The sequence below is a fragment of the Mastacembelus armatus genome, chromosome 15 (genome assembly GCF_900324485.2).
Source record: "Mastacembelus armatus chromosome 15, fMasArm1.2, whole genome shotgun sequence".
In the NCBI taxonomy this organism is placed as follows: Eukaryota; Metazoa; Chordata; class Actinopteri; order Synbranchiformes; family Mastacembelidae; genus Mastacembelus; species Mastacembelus armatus.
In genome coordinates, this window is record NC_046647.1 from 23815449 (window position 1) to 23838705 (window position 23257).

The following is a 23257-nucleotide window of genomic DNA, read 5'->3' on the forward strand; positions in this document are numbered from 1 at the left end:
GAAAGTTAAACCATGAAACAAAAAATAATCCTCACTTAAATCACTTAAAGCTGTGAATGTAGTGAACTGTGCTTTAAAATGAAAACATTCAATTGCCATATTTCGGTTCCACTGTTTTGCTGTCAAGCTCCTGACTTGACTTGCAGAAAACCTGACTTAGACTTCCCATAAAAAGCCTTAAGCAATTTAATATTGCACTTCCATAAACAACCATTTGAAAAATTGATCAGAATCTCCAGAGGAGAGAGCAATATATCTTCAACCTGATCGTGTCTTGTTTTGTTGTGCTCCCGAAGTCTTATCTTCCAAAGTCCACTTATCCAGAATATAACACAGGCTTGTGGTCTCTGTGCTAAGATAAACTGGCAATGTTACGAGGGATGTGATATTTCTCTTTCAGATTTTCGAAAGCCTGAAAAGATCCACCTCCACAGAAGATGTTTTGACAGGCTGAGCAGTGCCTGTAATTTCAAGTAAATGGATCTGTGTAAAATCAGGGGAGTGTTGCTTTAAGAGCAGCTGTGAGAGGCGTGATTGGCATTGCTGTCTGAGAATCTGAAAGAAACAGTGTGAGGAGTTGTTCACTTCATGTTCACCTAGAGGCAAACACCTAATCATGAGCCAAGCTGGGTCACTTGTAAAGAATATTTGGGGTTTGTCATGTCGTCATCAGGGTGAATTCAACAAGGGATGATGGGATCAGCTCACAAGACAGAAAAGTGCAGCTAAATCTTTGTTGGGTATTTTTCTTATTTTGTTCTAGTTTCTGTGTCTTTGTTTTCTTCTGGCGTGATCTTGTTTCGTTTGTTGCACCCGTCTCTTCTCTTCTCCTCATCGAAATGCTTGGAAACTTGCTTTGCTTTAGGCTCGCGTGGAGGGAATGAATGCTGTTATCGGTTGAGGAGAAAATCATTCAGAGTGGAATGGTGCTGACTCAAGCAAGCTAAAAATTTTGCGCCTGTCAACTCAGTTACAACTAAAAGGTTTTCCCTGAAACCTCCATAAACCTGCTCTCCCATTACAATTAGGCTAATGTGGGTCACAAATACATTTCCAGTTTTATTAGACGAAGACTTAATGCTCCTGTGTAGGCATTTGAAATAGACTTTTAGCGATTGACTGGCCTATCAAATGGCTGACTGGCATAATACAGCAATCTCATCACAGCGCATTGATCACCGACCTTGACAAGTGACACACTTGCACACACGGTCCTCTGTAGTCGGTCTGTACACTGAGAGAAAGCCTCAGACAGACACAATTAATTTTAGATCCTTTTCCCTCCTCGCTGCCAATGACCATTGACTCCCTATTCCAACTCGCTCAGGGGCATTTGACTTTGGAGAAAAGCACAACGTGATTCACTCCCACACCTCCCGTTTTCCCCCTCCATCCTTTCTTCCACATGCCTGCACACGTCAGCTTCATCAGACACATATGTGGCTTTTGGGCTCTGTCAGAGAGGCTGCTTTTCTTTCACATGTCGGCCACGGCTAAATGCTTCCTCTGTCTCTTTATAGTGTCTTCTCTTGCTCTTGCGTCCATTCCTCTATCGTTGCAAGTCAAATTAATTTTTGTCACAGCCAGAAGAAGGGAGAGGAAATCAATCAGGGCTGTTTAGGAAAAAAGCCACTCCATTCTCTGTTGAATCAGCTGGTAACCTTTAATTAAGAGAATAAAGAAAACAACAAACAAGCTCTCCCAACAGTACAACAGGGGCACTTGTCCAGATGTAGCAGGCCTTTCAATAGCTTTGGAGATGAATGGGTGTGTGCGTCTTACGTTGAGCATCTATCGGGGGGGTTCAGGTGACATCCATGTTTACAGGAATTCCTGATGTGCTTGGGGACAGAGCCTTTCCATCTGAACACACTTATTGTTTTCTCAGATTTTATCTGAGCATTTTATTGGACTTACCTATTAGTATATTTTATTACTATATATATATATATATATATATATATATATTTTTTTTTTTTTTTTTTTTTTTTTTTACTTCTGTTGTACAGCACTTTGTACTTTGTTTGAAAAGGGCTTCATAAATAAAGTTATTAGTATTATTATTATTATTATTATGGAGAGTGAAGACAACTGTACTAAGAGTTTAGTCTTGGTATTAGGGTTAGTAAGTATGTTTGTTAGTAAGTCAATTTTAATAGACTAAGCCAGTCATCAATGATCAAAACAGCAATAATGATTAGTGAATAATGGGCAAAACACTTGTTATCTGCAGCCTGCCTTAGGTTTGGGTGATCGTGACACAGTTGTAGATCAGTGAGCGTGATCACAAGTACAGGATATTTATGTGGCGGCAACTGAAATGTAGAGCTTCTCATGTGCTGCACAAAACAGGATATTCAATTAAATTATATCAGATGTATTTTCTTGTCTGTGTGTGTGTGTGTATGTGTGTGTGTGTGTTCCTGTCTAGCGACATCTCCCATCATGTGATTGTACATGTGCAGGGTTTGAGTGAGCACATGTGAAAACCTGGAATAAGTTCTGTGGAAGACGTGTATGGATAATGTCTCTTTGAGGCACCTGCAGGAGGAGCTCATTGAAAGCTCCAGTAGATGGCACCACCTGGAACAGTGTAGGCCGGCTGCACACTGAACAGGGACATTTGAGCTGCCGGAGCTGTGGAATCTGTCACTGTGTCATTCCTCAGCTGCTCACAGAGAATACTGATTAAATAATTCTGCTGCTCTTTTGTTTTTCTCCTGACATTTATAAAAATAATATACTGAAGTTAATGCTGCACATATGCCTGCTCTTACATGTGTGTCACATATATCCAGTCTGCTTCCAAATAAATTGTGCTGCAGTTTGCAGTTTGAATGAAAAGCAAAACAAACACGGGAATGTGGACTACTCTGCAATCTCCAGCGTAATTAAGGCAGGATCATTTGGTAACCATGGCGACTGATATGCATGCCAGCATGTGAATGAATGCATTTTTATTTTTACATCAGTAGGTGAGAAGGCATCAAAACTGTGCTTGTGCCAACATCTTTGCTCACAGTTTCTCATTAAAAAGTGAATGAAATATACCGACTACCTCCACCCACCAAGCGACGCCGTGTCTTTGTCCGAATTCCATCATTACGTGTGGCACATGAAGTCCAGGAGCAGGCTGGACTTAAGGTTTATTACCACCCATTTCTTGTTGATCAGGGAGCATAAATTTGTAGAATGACTTGCTGCTAAACCTGAAAATAGAAGAAGTAGCCTATATTATATATACAATATTATATTAAAAAAGTCTGTGAAAAAAGAAAGACCAGAACGATAACAGAATAGTGTGTGATTTCTCTTTTCTCCCTTTTCTCTAAAATAAAATAAAAGTTGTAGAAGTTGTGCATCTGACCCAAAAAGTCAGGAGTGCAGTCAATAAAGTAAAATGGAATAGTTATAATACTGTTTTATATGAGCCACTGTACTGTGATGGGACACTATAAATCCTATGACAACATCAAGACAAAGACCACAACAACAGAGAGAATATTAAAGTGCATTCATTATCAGGCATCAAAAACACAGAGGATGTGACCTTTGTGGCCTCAACAGGGTCTCTTCTATTCACTGTTGAATTGCTCTTAAAGAAAACTCATAGAGCAAGGAGGATATTTTTATGTTAGTTAGTGTTTCATTAGTGTGTGATCTGTCCATCAGAATGTCCCTCTGCAAATAATAACAATCGTCTTTATCTCCTGTTTATTTTAGGAGAGAGCGAAGGGACACAAATTCTCCTCAGAAATCAGATGCTCTCTTAACAGCATGATATACAAAAAAGGCAAAAAATCTATTTCTCTTTCACCACTAAAGAAAGAGGGAAAAACATCCCCCAATGAAATTTATTTTGCTTCTTGATGTGGAATTTCTAACAGTGATTTTCCACACCAGCAGGCAGGGGTCTCTGAAATGATCTCTTCCTCGCTGTCAGCAAATACATAATCTTCAGACAGTGAGGCTGCTTTCACGGCATGCAAATTACACACACCTGAATGGTTTCGCTCTTGATATGTACTCTAGACGTCCTCATCACTGGACAGCTGGAATAAGACATTTGACACTGATCATTCATGTGGGCTGTGAGTTCTCGAGGAGGCCAGGAGCTCTGTCCTTTATCCTTAACCCTGTGGTGTATCTTCCTCTGTGACTGCCCATCATCAGGATGTCAGTGAAGGGTTTCGCTCTTGTGCACTTGCATGACTCCGCAAAGAAAAAATCCCTGTCGCTTCAGGTGATCAATGATCTTTTGAGATTGTACTGTATGTCCAAAAGATGCCTTCAGAATTCATGAACATAGTCATTCGACCTCAGTCAGGGTGGGGAAAAGGGCCCGGTGGTCTCCTTCCAGCTGACCCCCTCTCTGCTTCATGGTCTGGCTACCTCCATCCCTGGACTCATTCCAGGACTGCACAGGGTTGTTTTTGTGTGTATGTGTGGGAGAGAGATAGACATCACTTCAGCTAACTGAGTCCACAACAGGGGAAAAGGGGAAGAGATGAAATCAGCCAATAGACAGAGAGGCCCAGTGGATGGTTCTTTGGCAAAATGAAATACAGCATGAATCTAATCCATCCTCCATGTTCCCTTCACCAAGCAGATAAGTGTATTCTTCACGCCATCTGTGGGAATGACAAATCTGTCGGACATATATCGCCTCGGGTGAGGATAAGGAAAGCCTCTCACCCTGCTCAGTGTTGATGTGGCTCAGCACTGGAGCTGCAGCCACGTCCATCTGAATGTTGAATTACTTCATTAACCTTTTCAGAGCCAGAGCAGATGATCTAATGTGAACCACTGATGACTGAAGGAAGAACAGAATGCGTTCATATCCAGAATTAACAGACCCTTTCTTTGACACACACTACATTTTAACAATAGACACTGATATCTTTGAGTTTGAAACCAGCATAACACACAGGGCCTGAATCAACCAGGCAGCACTGAGACACTTTCTAACTAAATCTGTCTGGGTTTAGTTTATTTGCAGACCTGAATTCCTTTTGAGTTATGTTATGCTAATGCACCAACTGATTACTTCTTATGTTTAGGTGAAGTTTTCAATGCAAAGCATCTTTTACAATGTGGACAGGATGTCTCTCTGTCTGCTTGTGCTGGGGGTCATTTTAAGGTGTCAGAATAATATCTGCTTTGTGTGATCACTTCATGTTCGTAGTGTCTGTGTGGAGTGAGTGACAAGGTCGTCCTCAAAGGCAAAGACGGAGGCACGGTTGTTCGGCTGGCTGCAGCACTCCGCCTCTGTCACTGTGATGGATCTCCTCCACCTGGCACCTCCCTTGGCTGGCTAGGAGAAAAGGCTAGGTGTGTGTGTGTGTGTGTGTGTGTGTGATACAGGAGTATAAAGAAATAACAAACGGGGATTAAGGAGAGCAAGACAAAGGTGAAGAGGTGGAGGAGGATAAAGGCAAGACGGAGGAGTGTGAGGTGGATATTTGTAGACACAGATAGTTACACATAGACCATTAATTTCATCATTTTGTGTGTGTGTGTGTGTGTGTGTGTGTGTGTGCGCGCGCGCACTAGTGCACTTCAGTGATAAAAGGGAAAGTTATAGCTTCTGGAGAAATCCATGTGGATTCTTTGACATTCAGTGCATTTGCAGGCAGGACTGGAAAAGGGGAGGGCGAGGAAAAGAGAGACGCTGAATGCTGAGAATTTGCCAAGAAGGGCTGGTGAAAGCAGCCATGTTGACAGACTGACAGAGGAAAAGAGGCTGGGAGAGCCCAAGACTGAGGCTTCAGGAGTGGGAGAGGCAGAGAGAAGCAAACAAAGCAAACATGAGAGGGATGAGAAGGGAAGCCAATGCTGTGGCTTCTCACATTTCACAAGAGGCCATCTTGGGTCACTGTGCATCACTTCTACACCGCTGGATTAATTACAAGATTTTCACCAATGCTATACTGCTTTGTCATCCTTGTACACAAAGATCTGAGCTCGGCCATGCAGTGCACACAATCAGCAAAAGCTAGGCTGATAATGTGACTGGGCAGGTCTCCAAACACCCAAACCTCATTAATAACCATTTGAAATCGCCATGGTGGATATGAAGCAAGCATTATTCTGCAAATGTATGACCTACTTCGTGTACGGCACACTTAAAATGGCAGCTGTCTATTGTCTGACCACAGTGACTGATTGTCCTGCCAAGTTATTGCTTCACTGAATTTATAGTCTGTATTAAGATAATGCATCTGTCCCCCGTTCAGAAATTTTTTTAGTGCATTTAGAAAATGAAAAATACATCCTGGAAACTAAAAAAGCTTCAGCCTGAGTTGATGCTTTAAAATCTATTAACTGCCTAAGATTATAGACAGAGCAGCAGCTGAGTTATTTCCCAATCCCTCCAGCTCACGTGCAGTTTATGTTGGTGAACCACAGCATTTTCCTTTTTTGTCTTTGTCAGACATTTGTCCATGTAAATTAGTCAATGATGCATTTGATTTAAATGATAAAGCCGTGGAGTGTGTTCTTCCATCATATCTGCTGCTGTGATATGTGGTCAAATGTAAGATTTCTGTTACATTTTCTATATCACAACGTTCCTTTCAATAATACAAAGCCTTTATATGTGCATAGGTGCTATCACTTCCCTGTATTTTCTACATACCCACAGGTGCCTACTGTGCATTCATAGCTCTGTGTGCTCCCTGAAATGATGTTCTTGATACATTAGACAGAGATTCCTCTTTTTCAGCCCAGATTCCCAAAGGAAATACATACTGGGAAATATTTTAACTTTTCCTTGAATGCTTCTGGGGTTGTTGAAATGATGACTGAATTTTGCAGTGCCTCTGGTTTTGTCTTTGCCCTCTTCCTCATACCCTTTTCTTTTGCTAATAGAGACCCAACTACACAGTGTGTTCTGGTTGTTCTTATTGTGAGCCGAGAGTCATCCAAGCCTCACAGCGCAGTCAAAATCGTGTCTGTTTAGTGTGCTCCTGTACAGGTTTGTGCTTGTGTATCTTCGCTGGCAGTGATGTTGTTTGTATTGATTGTCAGTGTGTGTGAGTGTGTGCGCTCTGGGCACCTCTCCTTGTTGATTTGATTTGATTTTGTTCATTGAGAGAGAGAGATAGTAAAGCGCAGGAAAAAGAGCAAATATAAGGAATAAATGATAGATGTCCAGAGACAGACGGGCAGGGTTAGATAAAGGGATGAGAGGGAAAAGGGCATAAGCCAAAGATAAAGCGAACTAGAATGAAAGAAAACGATCATGTGAATAACTTTTGCCTAACTGTTCCTTTCTCTGAGCTATGGTGCAGGTGGAAGCTGAGAGAGGGGAATGGCAGGCAGAAGATGTTTATTTCGCTGTGCTTGACTATCTTTTATTTGGCCCTTAGGCTACAACATTATGCTGCTGTGGTTGAGACTTGGTGTGGTGCATTTTATAGAATTTGGACTCCATGGAAAACAGATTTTCTTGTCATGTTTGTTTTTGCTCTCTCCTTCCATTATGCTGTGGCAAACAGCGAAGGAAAGAAAAGTCACTGCTAACAGATGTTATGAATATTGTTTATTTAATGTTGATTGAATCCAAATCAAGCTGCTAATATCGATGTAGATGTAGCAGGAAACAAGTCACCCTGAAGACTGTGTGGCTGCTAATGTTGTTTCTGTTCTCACAGACAATCCCAGTGTAAAAGGCGAAGACTGCAGTCCTCTGATAACTTTCTGTTCCTCTAATAAACCTTTAAATAAACCCTGAAAGTAGTAGTGACCTCTGAGTGAGCCCAACCTGCAGGGTAACAACTGAGCCTCTGTGTCCTGTGAGCTTTGCCGTGTTGGTTGTTCTTCTCAGACATGCTGGGGTTCAGTTTCTAGTCATTGCTGAGCCACAGGTGAAAACCTGTTCACCTGAATCGGATGTTGTCACTCCTTACTGGGACCTCAGTCTGCCTACTGGTAGTAATGGTTATAGTAACAGTATTGGACTCTGTACAAACGGGGTTTGCATAAATTGATGGTTGGAAGCTGTGCCTGCTGTCCCTGTTGGACATGGTGCTTCATATGTACAGAGGCTGCGTGGACAGGTCACAGATCATATTAAAGACTTGCATGACCATGCACTGAAAAAAGCTGATAATTCTTCTCTTCTAAGACCAGATTCACTGCAGGAAGTCTAGAGAGAGGGGTAATTGTCAGTCAAGCTCACTCTGTCTCTGTCTCTCTCGCTCTCCTCTCATGATTAGAAGCCCAGAGCTGCTGGTGCCACAGAGCGAGGACAATCGAGTCTGTCTCAAAAGTAATAGCTTCTTCTCAACTTAATTAAGAAACTCAGTCTGCATTCCATATAAGTGGGGTGATGGTGGGCTGACAAACTTATCGCACTGTCTGTGTGTTTGCGAATGCGTGGGTACACATGTGGCAGAGCGCCCATAAATCTGTGTCTTGCTGTTTGTGGATTACAGGTTTTGAACAACTCGTGTTTTGTCTTTACAAAAAATATGCTTTTCATACGCAACTTGCTAATTTTGTTGCGTGTTGAGCAGGAGTGAACCGCTCTATTGTCGTAATTCCCAGTGAACTGCAGAGGTTTGATGTTTCTGACTAGCTGAGAGCTGCGTTTAGTGATTTGACATGCCGCTGTCATGACTTTCTCTAGATTTCTGTGCCATGAGCTTATGAAAATCATGATAAACAGAATGATTATCAGAAGAAACATTCAAAAATGTGCTTAGTCTTGCACTAAAGTGAGAAAGCCTTTATATCTGCATCTTCAGAGACTTTACTGTCACTGCTGAAGTTCAAATTAAACCCACTAAATTGTTGTGGATGTTAGAAAAATGGGGATCCACATTTGAAGTGCAGACCAATTCATTTTATTAGTAAAATGTTTGTTGTAAAGAATCTTGACAACCTGAATAGAAAGTGTTTGCTGAGCAAAGCTGCTGCTTTTCAGCATCGAACGGACTCTCTACCCGCTGTCCTCGCTTTTCTATTGTTGGCTCCACTGCAGCTTTACTGCAACAATTACAGGTTAAGTGGTTTCCTCATAGGGATCATCATTGCTGATGTAGTGGAAAACACCAACCTACAGTGGTTTAACTGTCTGGATGTGATCTTTTTCTTTCTGTATTTGCATGTTCCATGATACCTATTTATTCCTATAGCTCAGAGGATGCACGTACACTGGCTTCATCTGGGGATCAATAATTGGATTTTCTGTAAATCCTCATAGTGGGATGTGTTGTATTGGAAACACCAGGCAGAGATGTCCCAAATGCAAACAACCACACAGATGTAGTCCACTTTAACTGACAGGTGAAAAGGCTTTCTTAAAGTCCAGGTAAACAAAACAACAGCAATCCTGTTGGCTTTTATATATATTGTGGTAGTTCAACATCCTAAATGATCTGCTGGCAGTTTCCACTGTGATTTTAAAAGTCAGACAGAAAATACTTTACCTGTTTTTACTCATTGCCTTCTGTGTTGCTTTGGAAGCAACACAAATTTGAATTATGTATAGAGCACATTTGAAAAACAAAAAAGCTGCCAAAAGTCGCTCCAAAGAACCTGGAAATGTGCTATATCACCTGTACATTAATCACAATTTCTGAGTCCAGTGTGTTTTTGCCTACTGTCATTCTCAGTCCACCCACCAGATGCCCTCGTACTTTCTCTCCTTCTTCGTTCACCTGACTCTGCCCTGCCCACACCTGCACACCTGCTTCTCATTCCTTAATTGCTTCTCAAGCCGCTACACAGGCAGCTTCCCACAACCGCCTTGCCAGGTTCTCAAGTTTTTCGTGTTGCCTTTTGTGGACTTAGATCTTGCCAGCCAGCCTGTTTTTGACCTCCTCTTAGTTTTTTGTGTTTATTCCTTTTCTCTTGGACTTTCTTTGTTTGGATTGCCTCCCTGTTTGTTACCAACCTCAGCCTGCTCACCTGCTTCACCTCCTGGTTTATTCTTGGCTGATTTTGCCTGCCCTGCCTTGCTGGATTTGTTTCCCCGAAGAACCTTATTCGTAAGCATATTTGCTGTATTATTAAAGTCCGCTCGTCACTGTATCTGCCTGCACACCTTTGTGTCTGTGTTCGGCTGCTCTCTCCTCCCACAGTTTGTGTCATAGTCAGGACAACCTGCTAAACGTTGAGCATTTGTGCTGGAGCAGACAGAAAATATATGAATAGCACGTTTAGTGACAGGTAGTTGTTGTTTCTAACACTGTCAGTGAAAAGTATTTTACCACCTGGTGCCATGGTCAAAACCAGCGATACGTCCAGGATGTAAAGAGATCTCTACATAAAACGTGAAAAACTGTTGAGATTAATCAGCCCGATAGAACAGATGTGTGGGCTGTGCCAGCATATAGATAGTCTTATTATGACGTAGCTACATGCCCAGGTTCTTTTACTGCTGGGTGATATAATGAAGAGCTGTTGCTCTGATGTGAAAATATAGTGATAAGGTTCTTCCATCACAGCAAAGGTTCTAAGACTAAATTCTGTCAGTCTGCCATAAGGGAACATGGCATGTGGGGATAGATTTACCTGGATCAGGCATCACGGTAGCTGCTTTAGGATGCTGTGTATATTGTAAGATACAGTACATGCATGAAGGAATGCAGACTGGAACAATTACCTCTGAGTGCTTTGCAAACATACAGTAGAACAGTAGGCAGTGACCCCTGCTGAGCAAGAACTGATCATTAGTGGGTGGTATCCATGAAATATCCACATCATTACTGCAGGCAATTCTTGAATATCATATGGAAAAAGCAAAATTAACCAACTAAATGACACATTTCCACTGTCTCGCAGTCACAGACCTTCTGAGAACAGTAATGTTCTGGCTGGTACATGTGAACACTGCCTTGTAAAATTAGTGAAGTTATGTTTACATGTAGGTTACTGATAACAGATGTGCAGGAGCACAAGAGGGGAAAAAATTCATGTATATACAGTAAAATAATATAACAGTGTAGAACGGCCTTCATCTGGAGAATCAAGTGATGCTGAAAGTCACTTGAACTGAATCTAGTCCTCATGAGCTGTTGGAGGCTTTTCAGTCTGTGACACAGATCAGACTTTGCTTTGTAACAAATGCTCAACAGAAAGGTCTGAAATTATAATGATCAGTGTCTAAGTATGTTAGGAAACTTTAATCCCTTATACTTTTCCAAGTCGAAGTAGGTATGTAGTCGGAAACAGATTCAGCAGAATACAACACACAAGATTATAGAAAACACGTACGTTTATAAAACTTTCTGGTATTGATGTGTTTTAATAAAGTGCTCAGATTTCACATCACAACAGAATTGGGGTGGAGGTTTGGTAGCCACACAATTTACAAATCTACTATCAAATCTTCTTCACCTTGATTAGCAAAATGTGAAGTAGTCATTTAGGTAAGTTTTAGTGTTTTGAATGTCATTCGACTGTAGTTGTGAAATAGGGGAACTACTTTCTGTGATTTGTTTGTTAGGTGTTCTAGTTTGATGTTGACTCCAGATGTGATATAATAACAAATTAAGATGGTAGTACTTTTGTGGGTATTCAGAGAGGCGTAGTAATATTAGCAGTAATAGTAGCAGGACAGGAAATATTAGTATGAGCAGCATCAGTGGTAGCAACATCCACATTAGCAGCCAGTTTGTGATTATAATCTCCAGTGTCAGAATGGAGCCTGCAGGGATACAAAGCCAATCCAGAGAGAGCGTGCTGGAGCTATCACCTGGAGAGTAATGAATTTCTCCACTATAGAGCAGATGGCCAGGGGACGGGGCAAGGCCTGATACTTAGCGCTATTTATTTGGCGAACCCCGAAGGTGTCTCGTGCATACGATCTGAGCAGAGAGCAGGAAGAAGCGGGGAGACTTTATGGGCCAGGCTGGGCTGACTGACACACAGACAGATTAGCAGTGGTAGCGGGCCTATCTGCACTGAGCAGGTGTTTTTAAAATGAGCCACTGGAGTGTGTTTGTGTGCATAAGGAGGGAGTGAGAGAGCAGGAGAAGTATCAGATTTCCATGATTAGCCCGTTGTTGGCCGCGGAGCTATCTTGACACACTGCCATTTTGTTTTTGTTTGACTGTACAGTCAGAGCACGGAGGCCTGTTCACACACATCTATCTGTGCCATGCCACGCCAGGCCAAGTATCTGCATTGCAGTGGCTGCCATAGTTTAGCTCTGCTGCCTCTGTGCAACACCCCTGAGTCCACACACAGATTGAAATGCACACACACACACAGTATGCATACACTTGCAGGAACACACAAGAATTGGCTTGGACAGCTGCTACACTTTTACTCAATAGGAGGGATCATTCTCGTAAATCCCATCTCCTCTCTCTCATCTTGTTTTCCTAACCCTTCCAACCCCAGCACCCTCTTAGCTTTTCTTTTCTCGCCTACCCATCCCTCATATTATTGACCAGCTTGGCCACACTGTCTCCCGTTGATGTGAATATAGAGTTGTTTGGAAAAGACACATCTTTTGGAAAAGTGTATGATTCAAGCCTGGTCTCTAAAACTGGACCAGCTTCCTCCCTGCCCGTCCACTCATTCTTCCCCTCTCACGGCTTCTCTACAGCATATGCAACACTTCCTGGCAGAACAATTCTGATGAACCGTTCATGGTCAAAACCTTCAGCTTACAGCGCGGCAGTGCCTCGAATTATAAAACGATCAAGCTTTTCATCTGTGTTGTATGTGGCTGCTACGCGAAACATTTAAAATTCAATCAAAAGAATCTGCAATGGAGGTATTCAAAGCAATATTAAAAAGGCAGTACATAACAGACCGCTGCTCTTATCTCAAAAGAGCTCTGGTATCTAAGAAGGTGATTTGGTGGATATTTATTGGACAGCTGTATAAGAGTGGGGATGAGAAAGTGTGAGAGAGGAGAGGTGTGCTGTTATCTTTATTGGATCACGCTGTGCAATAATGATATCCCCACACCACCACAGCCACCCTGTGTCTGATGTTGCAGCCTCAAAGAAACTGCTCTGGCTTTTCTGGGTGAGGATATGGGAACAGCAATGAGAAATTGAATTTCAAGAAGTAGGATGAGTGTCAGTGTCACACTGAGTTTGATGATAAGCCACTACAAACACTTAGTATAAGCAATAATCTGCAGAAATTCAAGATGAATGTTGTTGGCCTTTTAATTTAGTTCCATGTAGGAGTAATTAAGTCAGGCACTCTCAAGGAAAAAAACTGCTCTGCTTTGCTGAGCTTGAATTCAGTTTACTTTATTGCAGTTACTATATAATAAACACTGCTGGGAATTTGCCTTGGTGAGTTCATAGTGGAACGACACACACATGACAACATTCAGCACAGCAGCACTAATAGTAGTGATCCATACAGAGTGTGTAAGAACATCTTGGAGTGCCATAGATGTGAAAATATATACTTCCTGTGTAGGAGGTGTGCAGGCAGCTTCATCATGAGGGAGTAGCAGTCACAAAGGTTCACACCAACCTTTGCTACCTCATCACTCAGTCCGCCGCTGAGGTGGGACTTGTTAGTGTGGTGTGGTATCTCGCCCATGCACCACAGATGCACTTAACCTGCCGTGCAAGGGCTGGCATTTTACTTCGCACAGGGATCTGAGACAGGCTACTGTATGTACATTTGACTGACAGGAGGTGCTGCATGTTCCACAGTAACGTCTCTCTGTTCGTGCCAGACTATCTAAGGCTGTAGCAACACGAGGCAGCATTTTATTGGTTAGGACCTTCTTAAATTAAAATACGCACCATACACTTTCAGCGTTGTTTTCTCATCACAGTTCTGTCGTATGCCAACTGAGCAAAATGACCTTTCTTACAAACATGGTGTTCTCCATTTAGTGTTTTGTGATCTATATGTACCTCAGTTGCACTTTGTATTCCCATACCTGCACAGACGGGTATATACTTCAGACGCAGAACATAGCAGGCTGTGCCCGTGTTGCATTCAAAGATGTTTGCATATGTGTTTCAGTTCTTTGTTCCAATGTGAGAGACTGAACAGGGGCTCTTACTTTCGAAAAGAGGAAATTGCTGTTGACCTTGCTGGTGCTAAGTGGGCTACAGACAGGTAGACACAAAAAGATCCTGAACCAGTAAATGGGAGGGAAAAAAGAAAAGCACAGTGAAATGGGTAGGAAAAGCGATGGCCCTGCTGAGAGGGAATATGTGTTTTTTGACCTTTTATTTACAGAGGAATTATTTGTTGGGTTGCATCAAGTCTTTTTTCTGTGATTAGTGGAGCTCCAAACTCAGTGAAGTGACCCAGAAGTACGTCTCTGGCAGTGACCATTAAAAGAGCTTGTAGAAAACAGTAAAGAAATAAGCTTCAGGTTTCGCTTTCCTATCTCTCTGAAAAGGAATTGAGACATAGCTGACGTACAGATTTTTGCTCTGTCAGTGGGCAACTCTATTTCCAGCCAACCTAAGTTTGATTACATACTCATCCATCTACAGGCGCAAGTAGAGAGGGTCCATTAGTTCTGCTTTTCTGAACTGTTGATGCTGGTTAATAACAGATCTTAAAGAGCAGTTAGTCAACTCTAAAAAACACAACAAATGTGCAAATTGCCACCAAGGGTCAGCTTTGCAGGATTCTAATCAAGAACAGGAAGCAGCTGAAGTGGTTAAGCATGACCATATAGGGTTTTTCTTGCAGCTCACTTTCTAATGCAGAGTGATGGCAGGAGCAGCCGAGGGAACATTAGACTTATAAATTCAAATTCCTATCCCCTGCAGTGCTGTTCCTATGCAGCACTTTGGTCCTTGAGAGGTAAAACTCAGGTCAGTCTGAGTGAAATGCTGCCTCCTGCTCTGCCTGTGCATTTCATGACATTATAATCCAGTGAAAAAGTTGTTTATGTTGAATAGTTTGTTGTCTGTCATGGAGTAAGTTCACTGAGTAGAAGTGGAACTCTATTATTATTATTAACTTTAACCTGTTTGTCCTCAGAACTATGAGCTTTACTAGAGGATCTAATCTTACACAGTGAAAACTATTCAGAGTAAGATTTTTCTGACCTGATGTGATCGGTTCCCTGGATGAAACATGTTTGAGTTCCTGCTTGTTCCTAACCTCAGTGTGCACCGTCAGATGGCCTACAATGTCTGCTGCCAATGAAGCCACAGCCCAGGCATTAAATAAATAAGTTATCACCAGACCTTTAAATGTGGAGAATGAACACAATCTAAATATAAACTTCACAGTTGTCAATTATCACATCACAGGCACAGACTGCAGCCACTGCTAGAAACGGTTCCACAGTTGGATTTTTTCCACATTTCATACTCGTATATTTATTCAGATCAAACTGTCTTATAAAATGCAGTTGCAATAAGCAACTTGTCTTATTTAATCTTATCTGACAGTACTTAAACACCTATGCTCATTTCAGCCCATTAAACCACCATACTGTAGGTGTACATCTTATGTTTCAGAGGTGCTCTCCCCTGTTTCATTTTTGAAGCAAAATATTTGAATTAGTTGATAAAGTAGATATCATGGGAACCATTGTTAGTAAAACTCAGGAAAGATATATTTATACTGCCTGCAGTTGCCTAGAAACAAAGGAACAGACTGGCTTAAGGCTCCAACCAGCGCACATGAAAATCAGTAATTAAAGAAAAAATAACTTGCTCACAGGTAACTATGGGTGAAAGGGCAGGGAGCTAATCTATACTATATTCATAAACGCCTTCCATCATAAACAATTATGTACAAACTCCTCTCACAATGTAGGTGAAGTTTGATGTGTTTACTGACACAGGTTTCTAAGGTTTATTTCCAGACTTCACAATAAGGGTAAAAATCACACACTTAATGTTTAATTATCACAGGACGCATGATGATTCAATCAGCAGATGTATACATCACTAGCTTTATGTAATTTATCCGTAATTAAGGTCAGAGTGTAGAGGAACGTTAACTCACACTTATTTCATACCAAGTGCACAAAAGTTAATTTCAGACCCATGCTTTTCTCCAAACTCAGAACAGCTAATGGAAATATATGATGGGTTATTTTTTTAATCCTGACCATAATTGTTCTCACCTCATCCAAATAGTTCTTGTCTAACTTTGACCACACTTGAGAACGTAGTGGTGTTGTATCTGAGGACTTGTGGTATTTCATTGTTTTCTGCAGCTAATGCATATTTTTCTGGTTGTGTTTCGGCACCTTAAGCACTAGTTTGAGATTAAGTAAACATTGCCCCACAGTATAGGAGTTAGATGTCAGTGGGACACATTTCTTGAACATAACTTTGTTTTAAACCAAGCAGCACATTGGATGCAGATACAAACCCCAGAGTCAAAGTTGTGTTTTCTTCCAAAACATATTTGATAATGCAAATCAGTATGAAAACATATTTTGTAGGCGACAGGGATGAAATTTGAATTTGTAAGTACTGATATGCATTTTTCCTATTCCCATGCTGATCTGAGTCATAAAATGGAAGAGCAGTAATTAAATCATGAATACTGCATCACCTGCACCCTATAGTGATTGGATTCATCCCAGTGTTGATCTCCTTAGCATATTCAGAGCTTTGAGAGTCTTCTAAAGACACTGGAGTTCACACAGGGCACTGATTGATCTTTTTTATTACTAGATTATTAAGTGTTACATAATTGGCTGCTGCCTTCTCTCCAATACAACCAAGTGGTGCCTTGATGCAAAGATGAAAATCAGCCTGTTACTTAATTTTCGCATTTGATTCCTGCAACAAGTCAGCTGGAGACAAATGAAGGAAAGTGAGGCTGAAGTGGAGGGTTGTGTTATCCAGCAGTTTATTGATCCTCACTGGGCCTTTCCCTCAGCATGGCAGAATAAACTGGACTGTTTTCTTCTGCAGTGATTGACGTTTGCTTTCTGTGACTCATGTTTCCAAACTTGCAGTAGAATTTTCAGCAAAATGCAATAATTTTTTCAGCCAACTGTTGCACTGCCTCGTGAAATGACAATTCTTTGAGTGCATACAGCGTCTGAGCTGACAGGTGACGAGTGTTGAGCTAAATAACCTACAGTGCACTGTGACAACTCTGTTAACAACAAACAAAAGGAGAGGACGACAAATGGTGCTTCTGTCACTTATCGCCAGGACTAACAAAACAGCACAGCCCTGTCCAAGCATGAAATCATGTCTGGAGGGAAATCCTTTATGTTGGGGGGGAAACTAGTAGAGCTGCAGAATAAGTGTTAAGACATGGTTGTGCTTTGTGATTGTAGTCTTTGTCTGAGTGTCTGTCTGCAGAATGTCTGACACTGTAAGCCAAACAAATTGTCGGGACATACCAAGTGGCACTGTTATATTACGACTCTTGCAGTATTTCTCATCCTCTTCCTAATTGTCAAGCATGGTTAGGAAGAAAATTGAGTTTTCAAATTGAATTTAATGACGTTGTGTCCTCACAGCGAGGGAAAGCTTCAGAAAGTGATAGTATATGTGCATATTACTTATTCATCATATAATCAAATTAAATAGATTTACCTTGGTTTTGCTGTCAACTTTCAACCCCATAGCCAGAAAATTGTTAATGTTGGCCAATTATCCAAACAACTAAAAAGCAACTCTGAGGGTTGTTATTGGGACAGACTATAAACTCCAGCCTCCAGCGCTACCTGCCCATTCGCCACCCTATCCCCCGCTTTCTTACTTCTTTCTTACACCACATTCAATGTGAGTTCTCAATATACAAAGCTATTTTTTCTGGATGGTGGGCTTTTAATTCCTATCTCAGCCTCACAGATGTAAAATCTCATTTCATGTTGTGAGTTGAACCATGCCTGCTGGCAAATATATGCCCCCTGAAATATTTATGATGAAACACAAGACTTTTAAATTTCTCTAAAATATTTCCTTCTTAAGTTGCTATAGGTTTTCCAGTGCTCTTCCATTGCCACAGTCAGTTTTCTGTGGCTGCTGTTAAAAACATATTTATTTTATTCAAACTAATTGTCAGTTTCTGAAAATGCAGCCAAATACTCTGAATTCAGACTGAAAGTGGAGCAAAGAGGCAAGACACTGTCACTGATTAGCTCCTCAGTAGAGATCAATAGAGACAGGTCTCCGTGCAATTAAATCATTAGGGATAGTGGTTATGAATATTTTTCACTTTATACAAAGCTGTTCAACCGTCCTGCTGAAGACAAACAAAACCACTCAGATCAGAGAAACTTTTCCAGCCATTTTTTACAAAAACTTTTAGCTTCACCCAAGGATTCACATGTTCTCTGGGAAAGGTCATGTTAATAAGCAGGAAATTATACTACTTCAAGTGCATAACGTGGATCGAAGGGTCACTCCAGTGTTTAAAGTATGCTCAAAACATCAGACAGAGCAACAGAAGACACTGCGAAACAGTGACAAGTAAACTGATCTTGGTGTGTAAAATCAGTCGTGTTCCCCTTTAACATATTGTGGTAGTTGCGGTTTCAAATACAACAATTAGGATTCGTACGTTCTGACCTTCTCACAAGTTGCAGCATAACTGTTTAAATAACCTTTTACAAGCTACCACTTTGATTAAGATCCTTGTGTCATCATGTCCAACCTTTGGATATTCTCAGCTAATAAAACTACGTCTCACCGCTGACTCAATTCCTGACCTTGCTTCCCCTCTCACATGGAAACCAGTCCTTCACCTGCCAATTACCAAGGGTTGTTGAAGATCTCTGGAGCACAATCAGCAGCCTGCAGCTCATAACCTAATTCACCACCTCTCCACACACAGCTCATACTGCTGATTAAGGGATCTGGGGCCATACTGAAATAACTCACCTCTCTTCAGCCACCCATTCCCCCAAACACCATTTATCTGTCTTTGTTCCCTGACTGAGAAATCTTCAGTTCATTTAGATGTATCTTACACATTACGGAGCGGCCTAATGCAGTAATCAGTACACTAGTGTTATAACAGCATCCTATGAGTAAAAAAGATCTTTAATCATTGAAGCATGAAGTTCTGGCTCATCAGTGTTCATCCAGCCCCTTTAAAAACATGGCTGAGGATCGGCTAATGAGAGCCCTCAGCTCGCTCATTTTTCATTTGTAGGCACAAAGGAAACAGTCAGCTGTCTGCTCTGGCACTAATAAAAACATCATCTCTGGTGCAGATTTCTCCCTATATCTGAAAGTCATGCCCCAACCAGCAGCATCTCGGGCTTTCAAAACACCACTGATGGATGACTGCCCATGAATTCTGGGAAATATCTGTATTTCCATTTGAATTTTTATTTTATAAATGATCTTCCAAAAGAACAAATATGCCCAGAATATTAATTTGATCTTTTTTTTTTTTTTTTTTACTTTAAGCTTAGCTCCCCTTATCATCATCACATTCAAACAACTGGTGCTTCACTTATTAATTTCAATTATAAGTTCATGTATTAAGTTACACTGAGCAGGTTCCCTCAGAAGTGTGTAGTGTCCACAATCAGCCATGCATGTTGTGATAAATCACTGGGAGAAGTCAAACTCTCCAATGGCACTACTGTGGCCGCAGAGTATTAATCAAAGCAGGACAGATTATTACCCATCCTCCATCCATCTTTTGCTTCTGACATTACAGCTTCGAAACAAACAATAGTGTGCTGGTATTATCCACAATGTGTAGTGTGTTATGAGTCAGTGACGGACTCCTCTTTTTATGGATCCTTGGGTGGAGAGTAAGTACCCTCTCCTGGAAAACTGATATGCTGTAATTTATAACAATATGGTGATTTATTTGCAGAATTACAGAGTACAAAGACAGTTATAATGACATTTGAGGAGCAGCTGTAGGCTGCAGGAAGATACTGAGATGAATTAATGCTGTGTATAAGCGTCTGTATGAATATATGTATGTTAAGGGTTGAGTATGACTAACAACACTTTGTTTGTGTTGCAGCATCTCCAACTGTCCCTCCGTTGCACTCGGAGCATTTCAAACCCTGTCATGAGAAGGACCTGGCCTACTGCCTAAATGGTGGTGAATGCTTTGTCATCGAAACACTTAGTGGGCCTCACAAGCACTGCAAGTAAGTGACCTTATTTAAACGCCCTCCTCCTTTCCTCCCTCCACTCCTTCCTGCATGTGATATAGTTCCTTCCTGCTCTTATTACAGTCGTCTACTGCTGCTTCTTCCGTCTTAGTAAGGAACATTTTGGATTAGATGATGTTTGAGTCTTTTTTCAAAGATGAGGCAAACACGTCCAATGTTTGGAACCATGTTGGCAAACACTATATAGTTTTACTTCTACCTGCTATTTGGGCTTCAGTGTGTACAAGTACATGTTTATGTAGGTTTTGTGTAAGAAATACTAAACTTAGTGAAATAATTAACGAATCATCGAAGAAACCTTTGTGCTGCACTGTGCATGTATGTGACTATAGCCTTTGTGTGTGTGTGTGTGTGTGTGTGTGTGTGTGTGTGTGTGTGTGTGTGTGTGTGTGTGTGTGTGTGTGTGTGTGTGTGTGTGTGTGTGTGTGTGTGCATGCATGGGTCTTGGCATTTTCTGCATGTGTGCCATAGTTGTCCCAGATTTGAGCAGAGCTTATGGGCACTTAGCCCGTTTGAATCTGGGGCCTTTTACTAATTAAGTCCCAAAACATCTTCCAAAAATCTAACCGCAGGACTTCCACCCAACCTGCTTTTCAAAGAGCCTGTTTTGCCTCCCCTGAGCTACAAGTATACATCCGTACGCATGTTCAAGTGTGTGTATGCAAGTGTGTTTTAGTTCAGCAGTGTAGCGAGAAATAGAAAACTGTAAACGACACTGTAAATATATGGACCAAGTTGAACACAAAGAAATGTGAATATGCACCTGAACACACATTTTGTCCTCACAGATACAGTACACTTGTGCATAGAAACTGTATTTACATGAACCGATTACTGGAAGATGTCTGGCTACACGTGAAATGTGCCGATGCGTATCAGTGATGAGTGAACTGGTTGCTATAGAGTCCTCCTGCGTGGTGCAGCTCCAGCAATCAAATGTCTCTGCAGCAGAAACCTACCTGTCAACCATGTTTCTGCAGTCCTCTGATGAAACCTGTGCTTTTTGTTTACATGATATTCAAGAAATATTTTTTCTGTAGAAAATCAGTAGGATTGTAAAGACGTAGTTACCCACTCAGTTTGTCTTCTGCAGTTTTCAGTGTTATGGACTGTAATCCAGGCAGGAGTCAACTGAAGTCCAGAGCAGCACAAATGTTTTTCAGCTTTCTTTTTGTTTCTTAAAAACAGTGATAGCTGAGAGAGAGAAGGGGACAAAACAGGAGAGGAGAAGCAGAAAACAGAGAGAAAGTCCAAAGTGTAGGTGGACGAAGAGTCTGAGATGGGGGTGGACCGCTTACCTTCAACCCTGCTACCTCCGTTGTTATGGCAACAACGTTTGCGGACAAGCGACTGTTAGAGAGCGAAGGTTTGCGATGTTCGCTGGGACATGTGGGACAACACATTGTCTGTGCATGTTAATGTGCGTGCAGAGGTACAGAGGAGATAATGTGCACCGGATTGATCTCCACTGCTTAATCGTGTGGCAGTGAGCTTTCTGAAGGAAAGATATGGACCATCAAACTATATGGCATCCGCTCTGAATCTGAATAACAGCTGCTAGGATCATGTAGTAAAACTATGTCGTGTGTTTAGTACTTTGCTTAAAAAACAACATTTAGAGTTTTGAAAGGGTGATATTTTATACTTTGCAATTAAACTAATGAGTCAGTCATTTTGGAATCAAACTCTTTATATGAATATTTTATGAACAGATGTATTTTCTGAGTGAGGCTCTAAAGTGACTTTAGATTGTAGAGTAAGTACCACTAAAATTCACAGGGAAATACAAAATAGGAAACACTGCTTCTTTTGACAGGATTGTAGAAATTAATTTATCCTCATCAACAAAAGTGACAAATTTAACCCCAAGCACAAGATCAATTCATAATCTGATTCAGTTTGTGTTTACAGCAAATTGAGACAAATCAGGTTGTAAGAGCCTGATCAATCCGGAAGTTTAATGGGGATAAATTGAGGTGGTTTGTGGAGGAATTAATCATGTTTATATGTGAGATCAAACTTGATATTTTTTCACAATGATTTTCTCCAGAGAGTCATAACTCAAGCATCAAGTGTCGCCGACCAGTTGTAAAACATGCGTGATATTGCCCCCCAGAGCGCTGATTAGCATCGTCGGTGTGCACCGGTTGTGTTTTCCAACCTTCGGGGACAGGTGCAGTGAGGGGAGGGATTCAATGTGAGTCACACTGACTGTTCGTTCACCCGCTGACACAAAAACATGCACATGCACACACTAGTGCTCGCTGCTTTGGGCAACATAGTCAGGCGTTCAATCATTAGTGCTCAGCTAACCAGTAAATTAGTCAGTGTGCTAAGATAATATTTTCAGAGCGCAGCAAGAGGCCAAGGCGTTCAGTTATGAAAGTATGTGATGCTGAATTTGATTAATTACTTTTTAGGCTTAGCTGGATTTTCCCAAAGAGAACAGAAGCTCTAATGATAGTTTACTGTACATACTGTTTGGAATAAAGTTTCCACTACACTGTTTTATTCATACGCTATGCACAATGTCGACCGGTGCCCTTGTCAGCCGGGATAGCCTCCCCCAAGCGCCTTGCACCAAATGCACTAATGTGTTGGCTGTCTAAATAACATATCCACTATTATATCCATTTATACATAGCCAAACCTGACCTCTTCTTATTCACCTCTGTTTATTTGTTCTTTCTTTGGATATGGAATGAATTCAGTTTGTTTATTTTCTCCTGCTGGAATGACCAGACAGAAAGGGTTTCCCTCAGTGTAGTTGGCAACAAGGGCCAGCAAAGCCTGTCTCATCGCCCTCTGCTGAGAGGCTATTCCAGAGCGATAGAAAGGCAATCTCCCCAGGCAGGTGGAGCTAGCAGGGGTTTGGAAGAGATCCTTGAAAAGCCCCTGCCAATGAAACTGGGGTCTGACACAGACACTCTCTAGAGGGCAGAGACAGATGCATGACACACAAACCTTGGAACAGCGTGTGTGCTAAGATGTTGGCTGAGACTTGTGGCAGGTCGCGGGGCGGACCTCTCCCCCACCTTAGAAATCTAAGCACGAATGGAGAGCTGCTGTAAGTGTTGATGTCACTAATGTGAGGATGATTTTCACCTTCTAATTGCACTGAGATGTTGAATTGAACTGATTAGGAGTATGCGACTGAGGTATCTTTGTGAATAGGAGTGCTAGGGCAGCAGTGTGGGTTTAAGGCATTGATTGCTAAAATTAAAGGTTACA

The 23257-nt window shown here is 41.5% G+C and overlaps 1 protein-coding gene across 1 annotated transcript in view; it reads left to right on the top strand.

The window, feature by feature from the left end:
* Positions 1–23257, top strand: part of nrg3a (neuregulin 3a) — a 270644-nt gene that overhangs the window by 147537 nt on the left and 99850 nt on the right. Inside the window, exon 2 of the mRNA XM_026309893.1 lies at positions 19873–20002. Within this exon, the coding sequence (XP_026165678.1) occupies positions 19873–20002 (130 nt within the window). The remainder of the gene's footprint in view (positions 1–19872; positions 20003–23257) is intronic.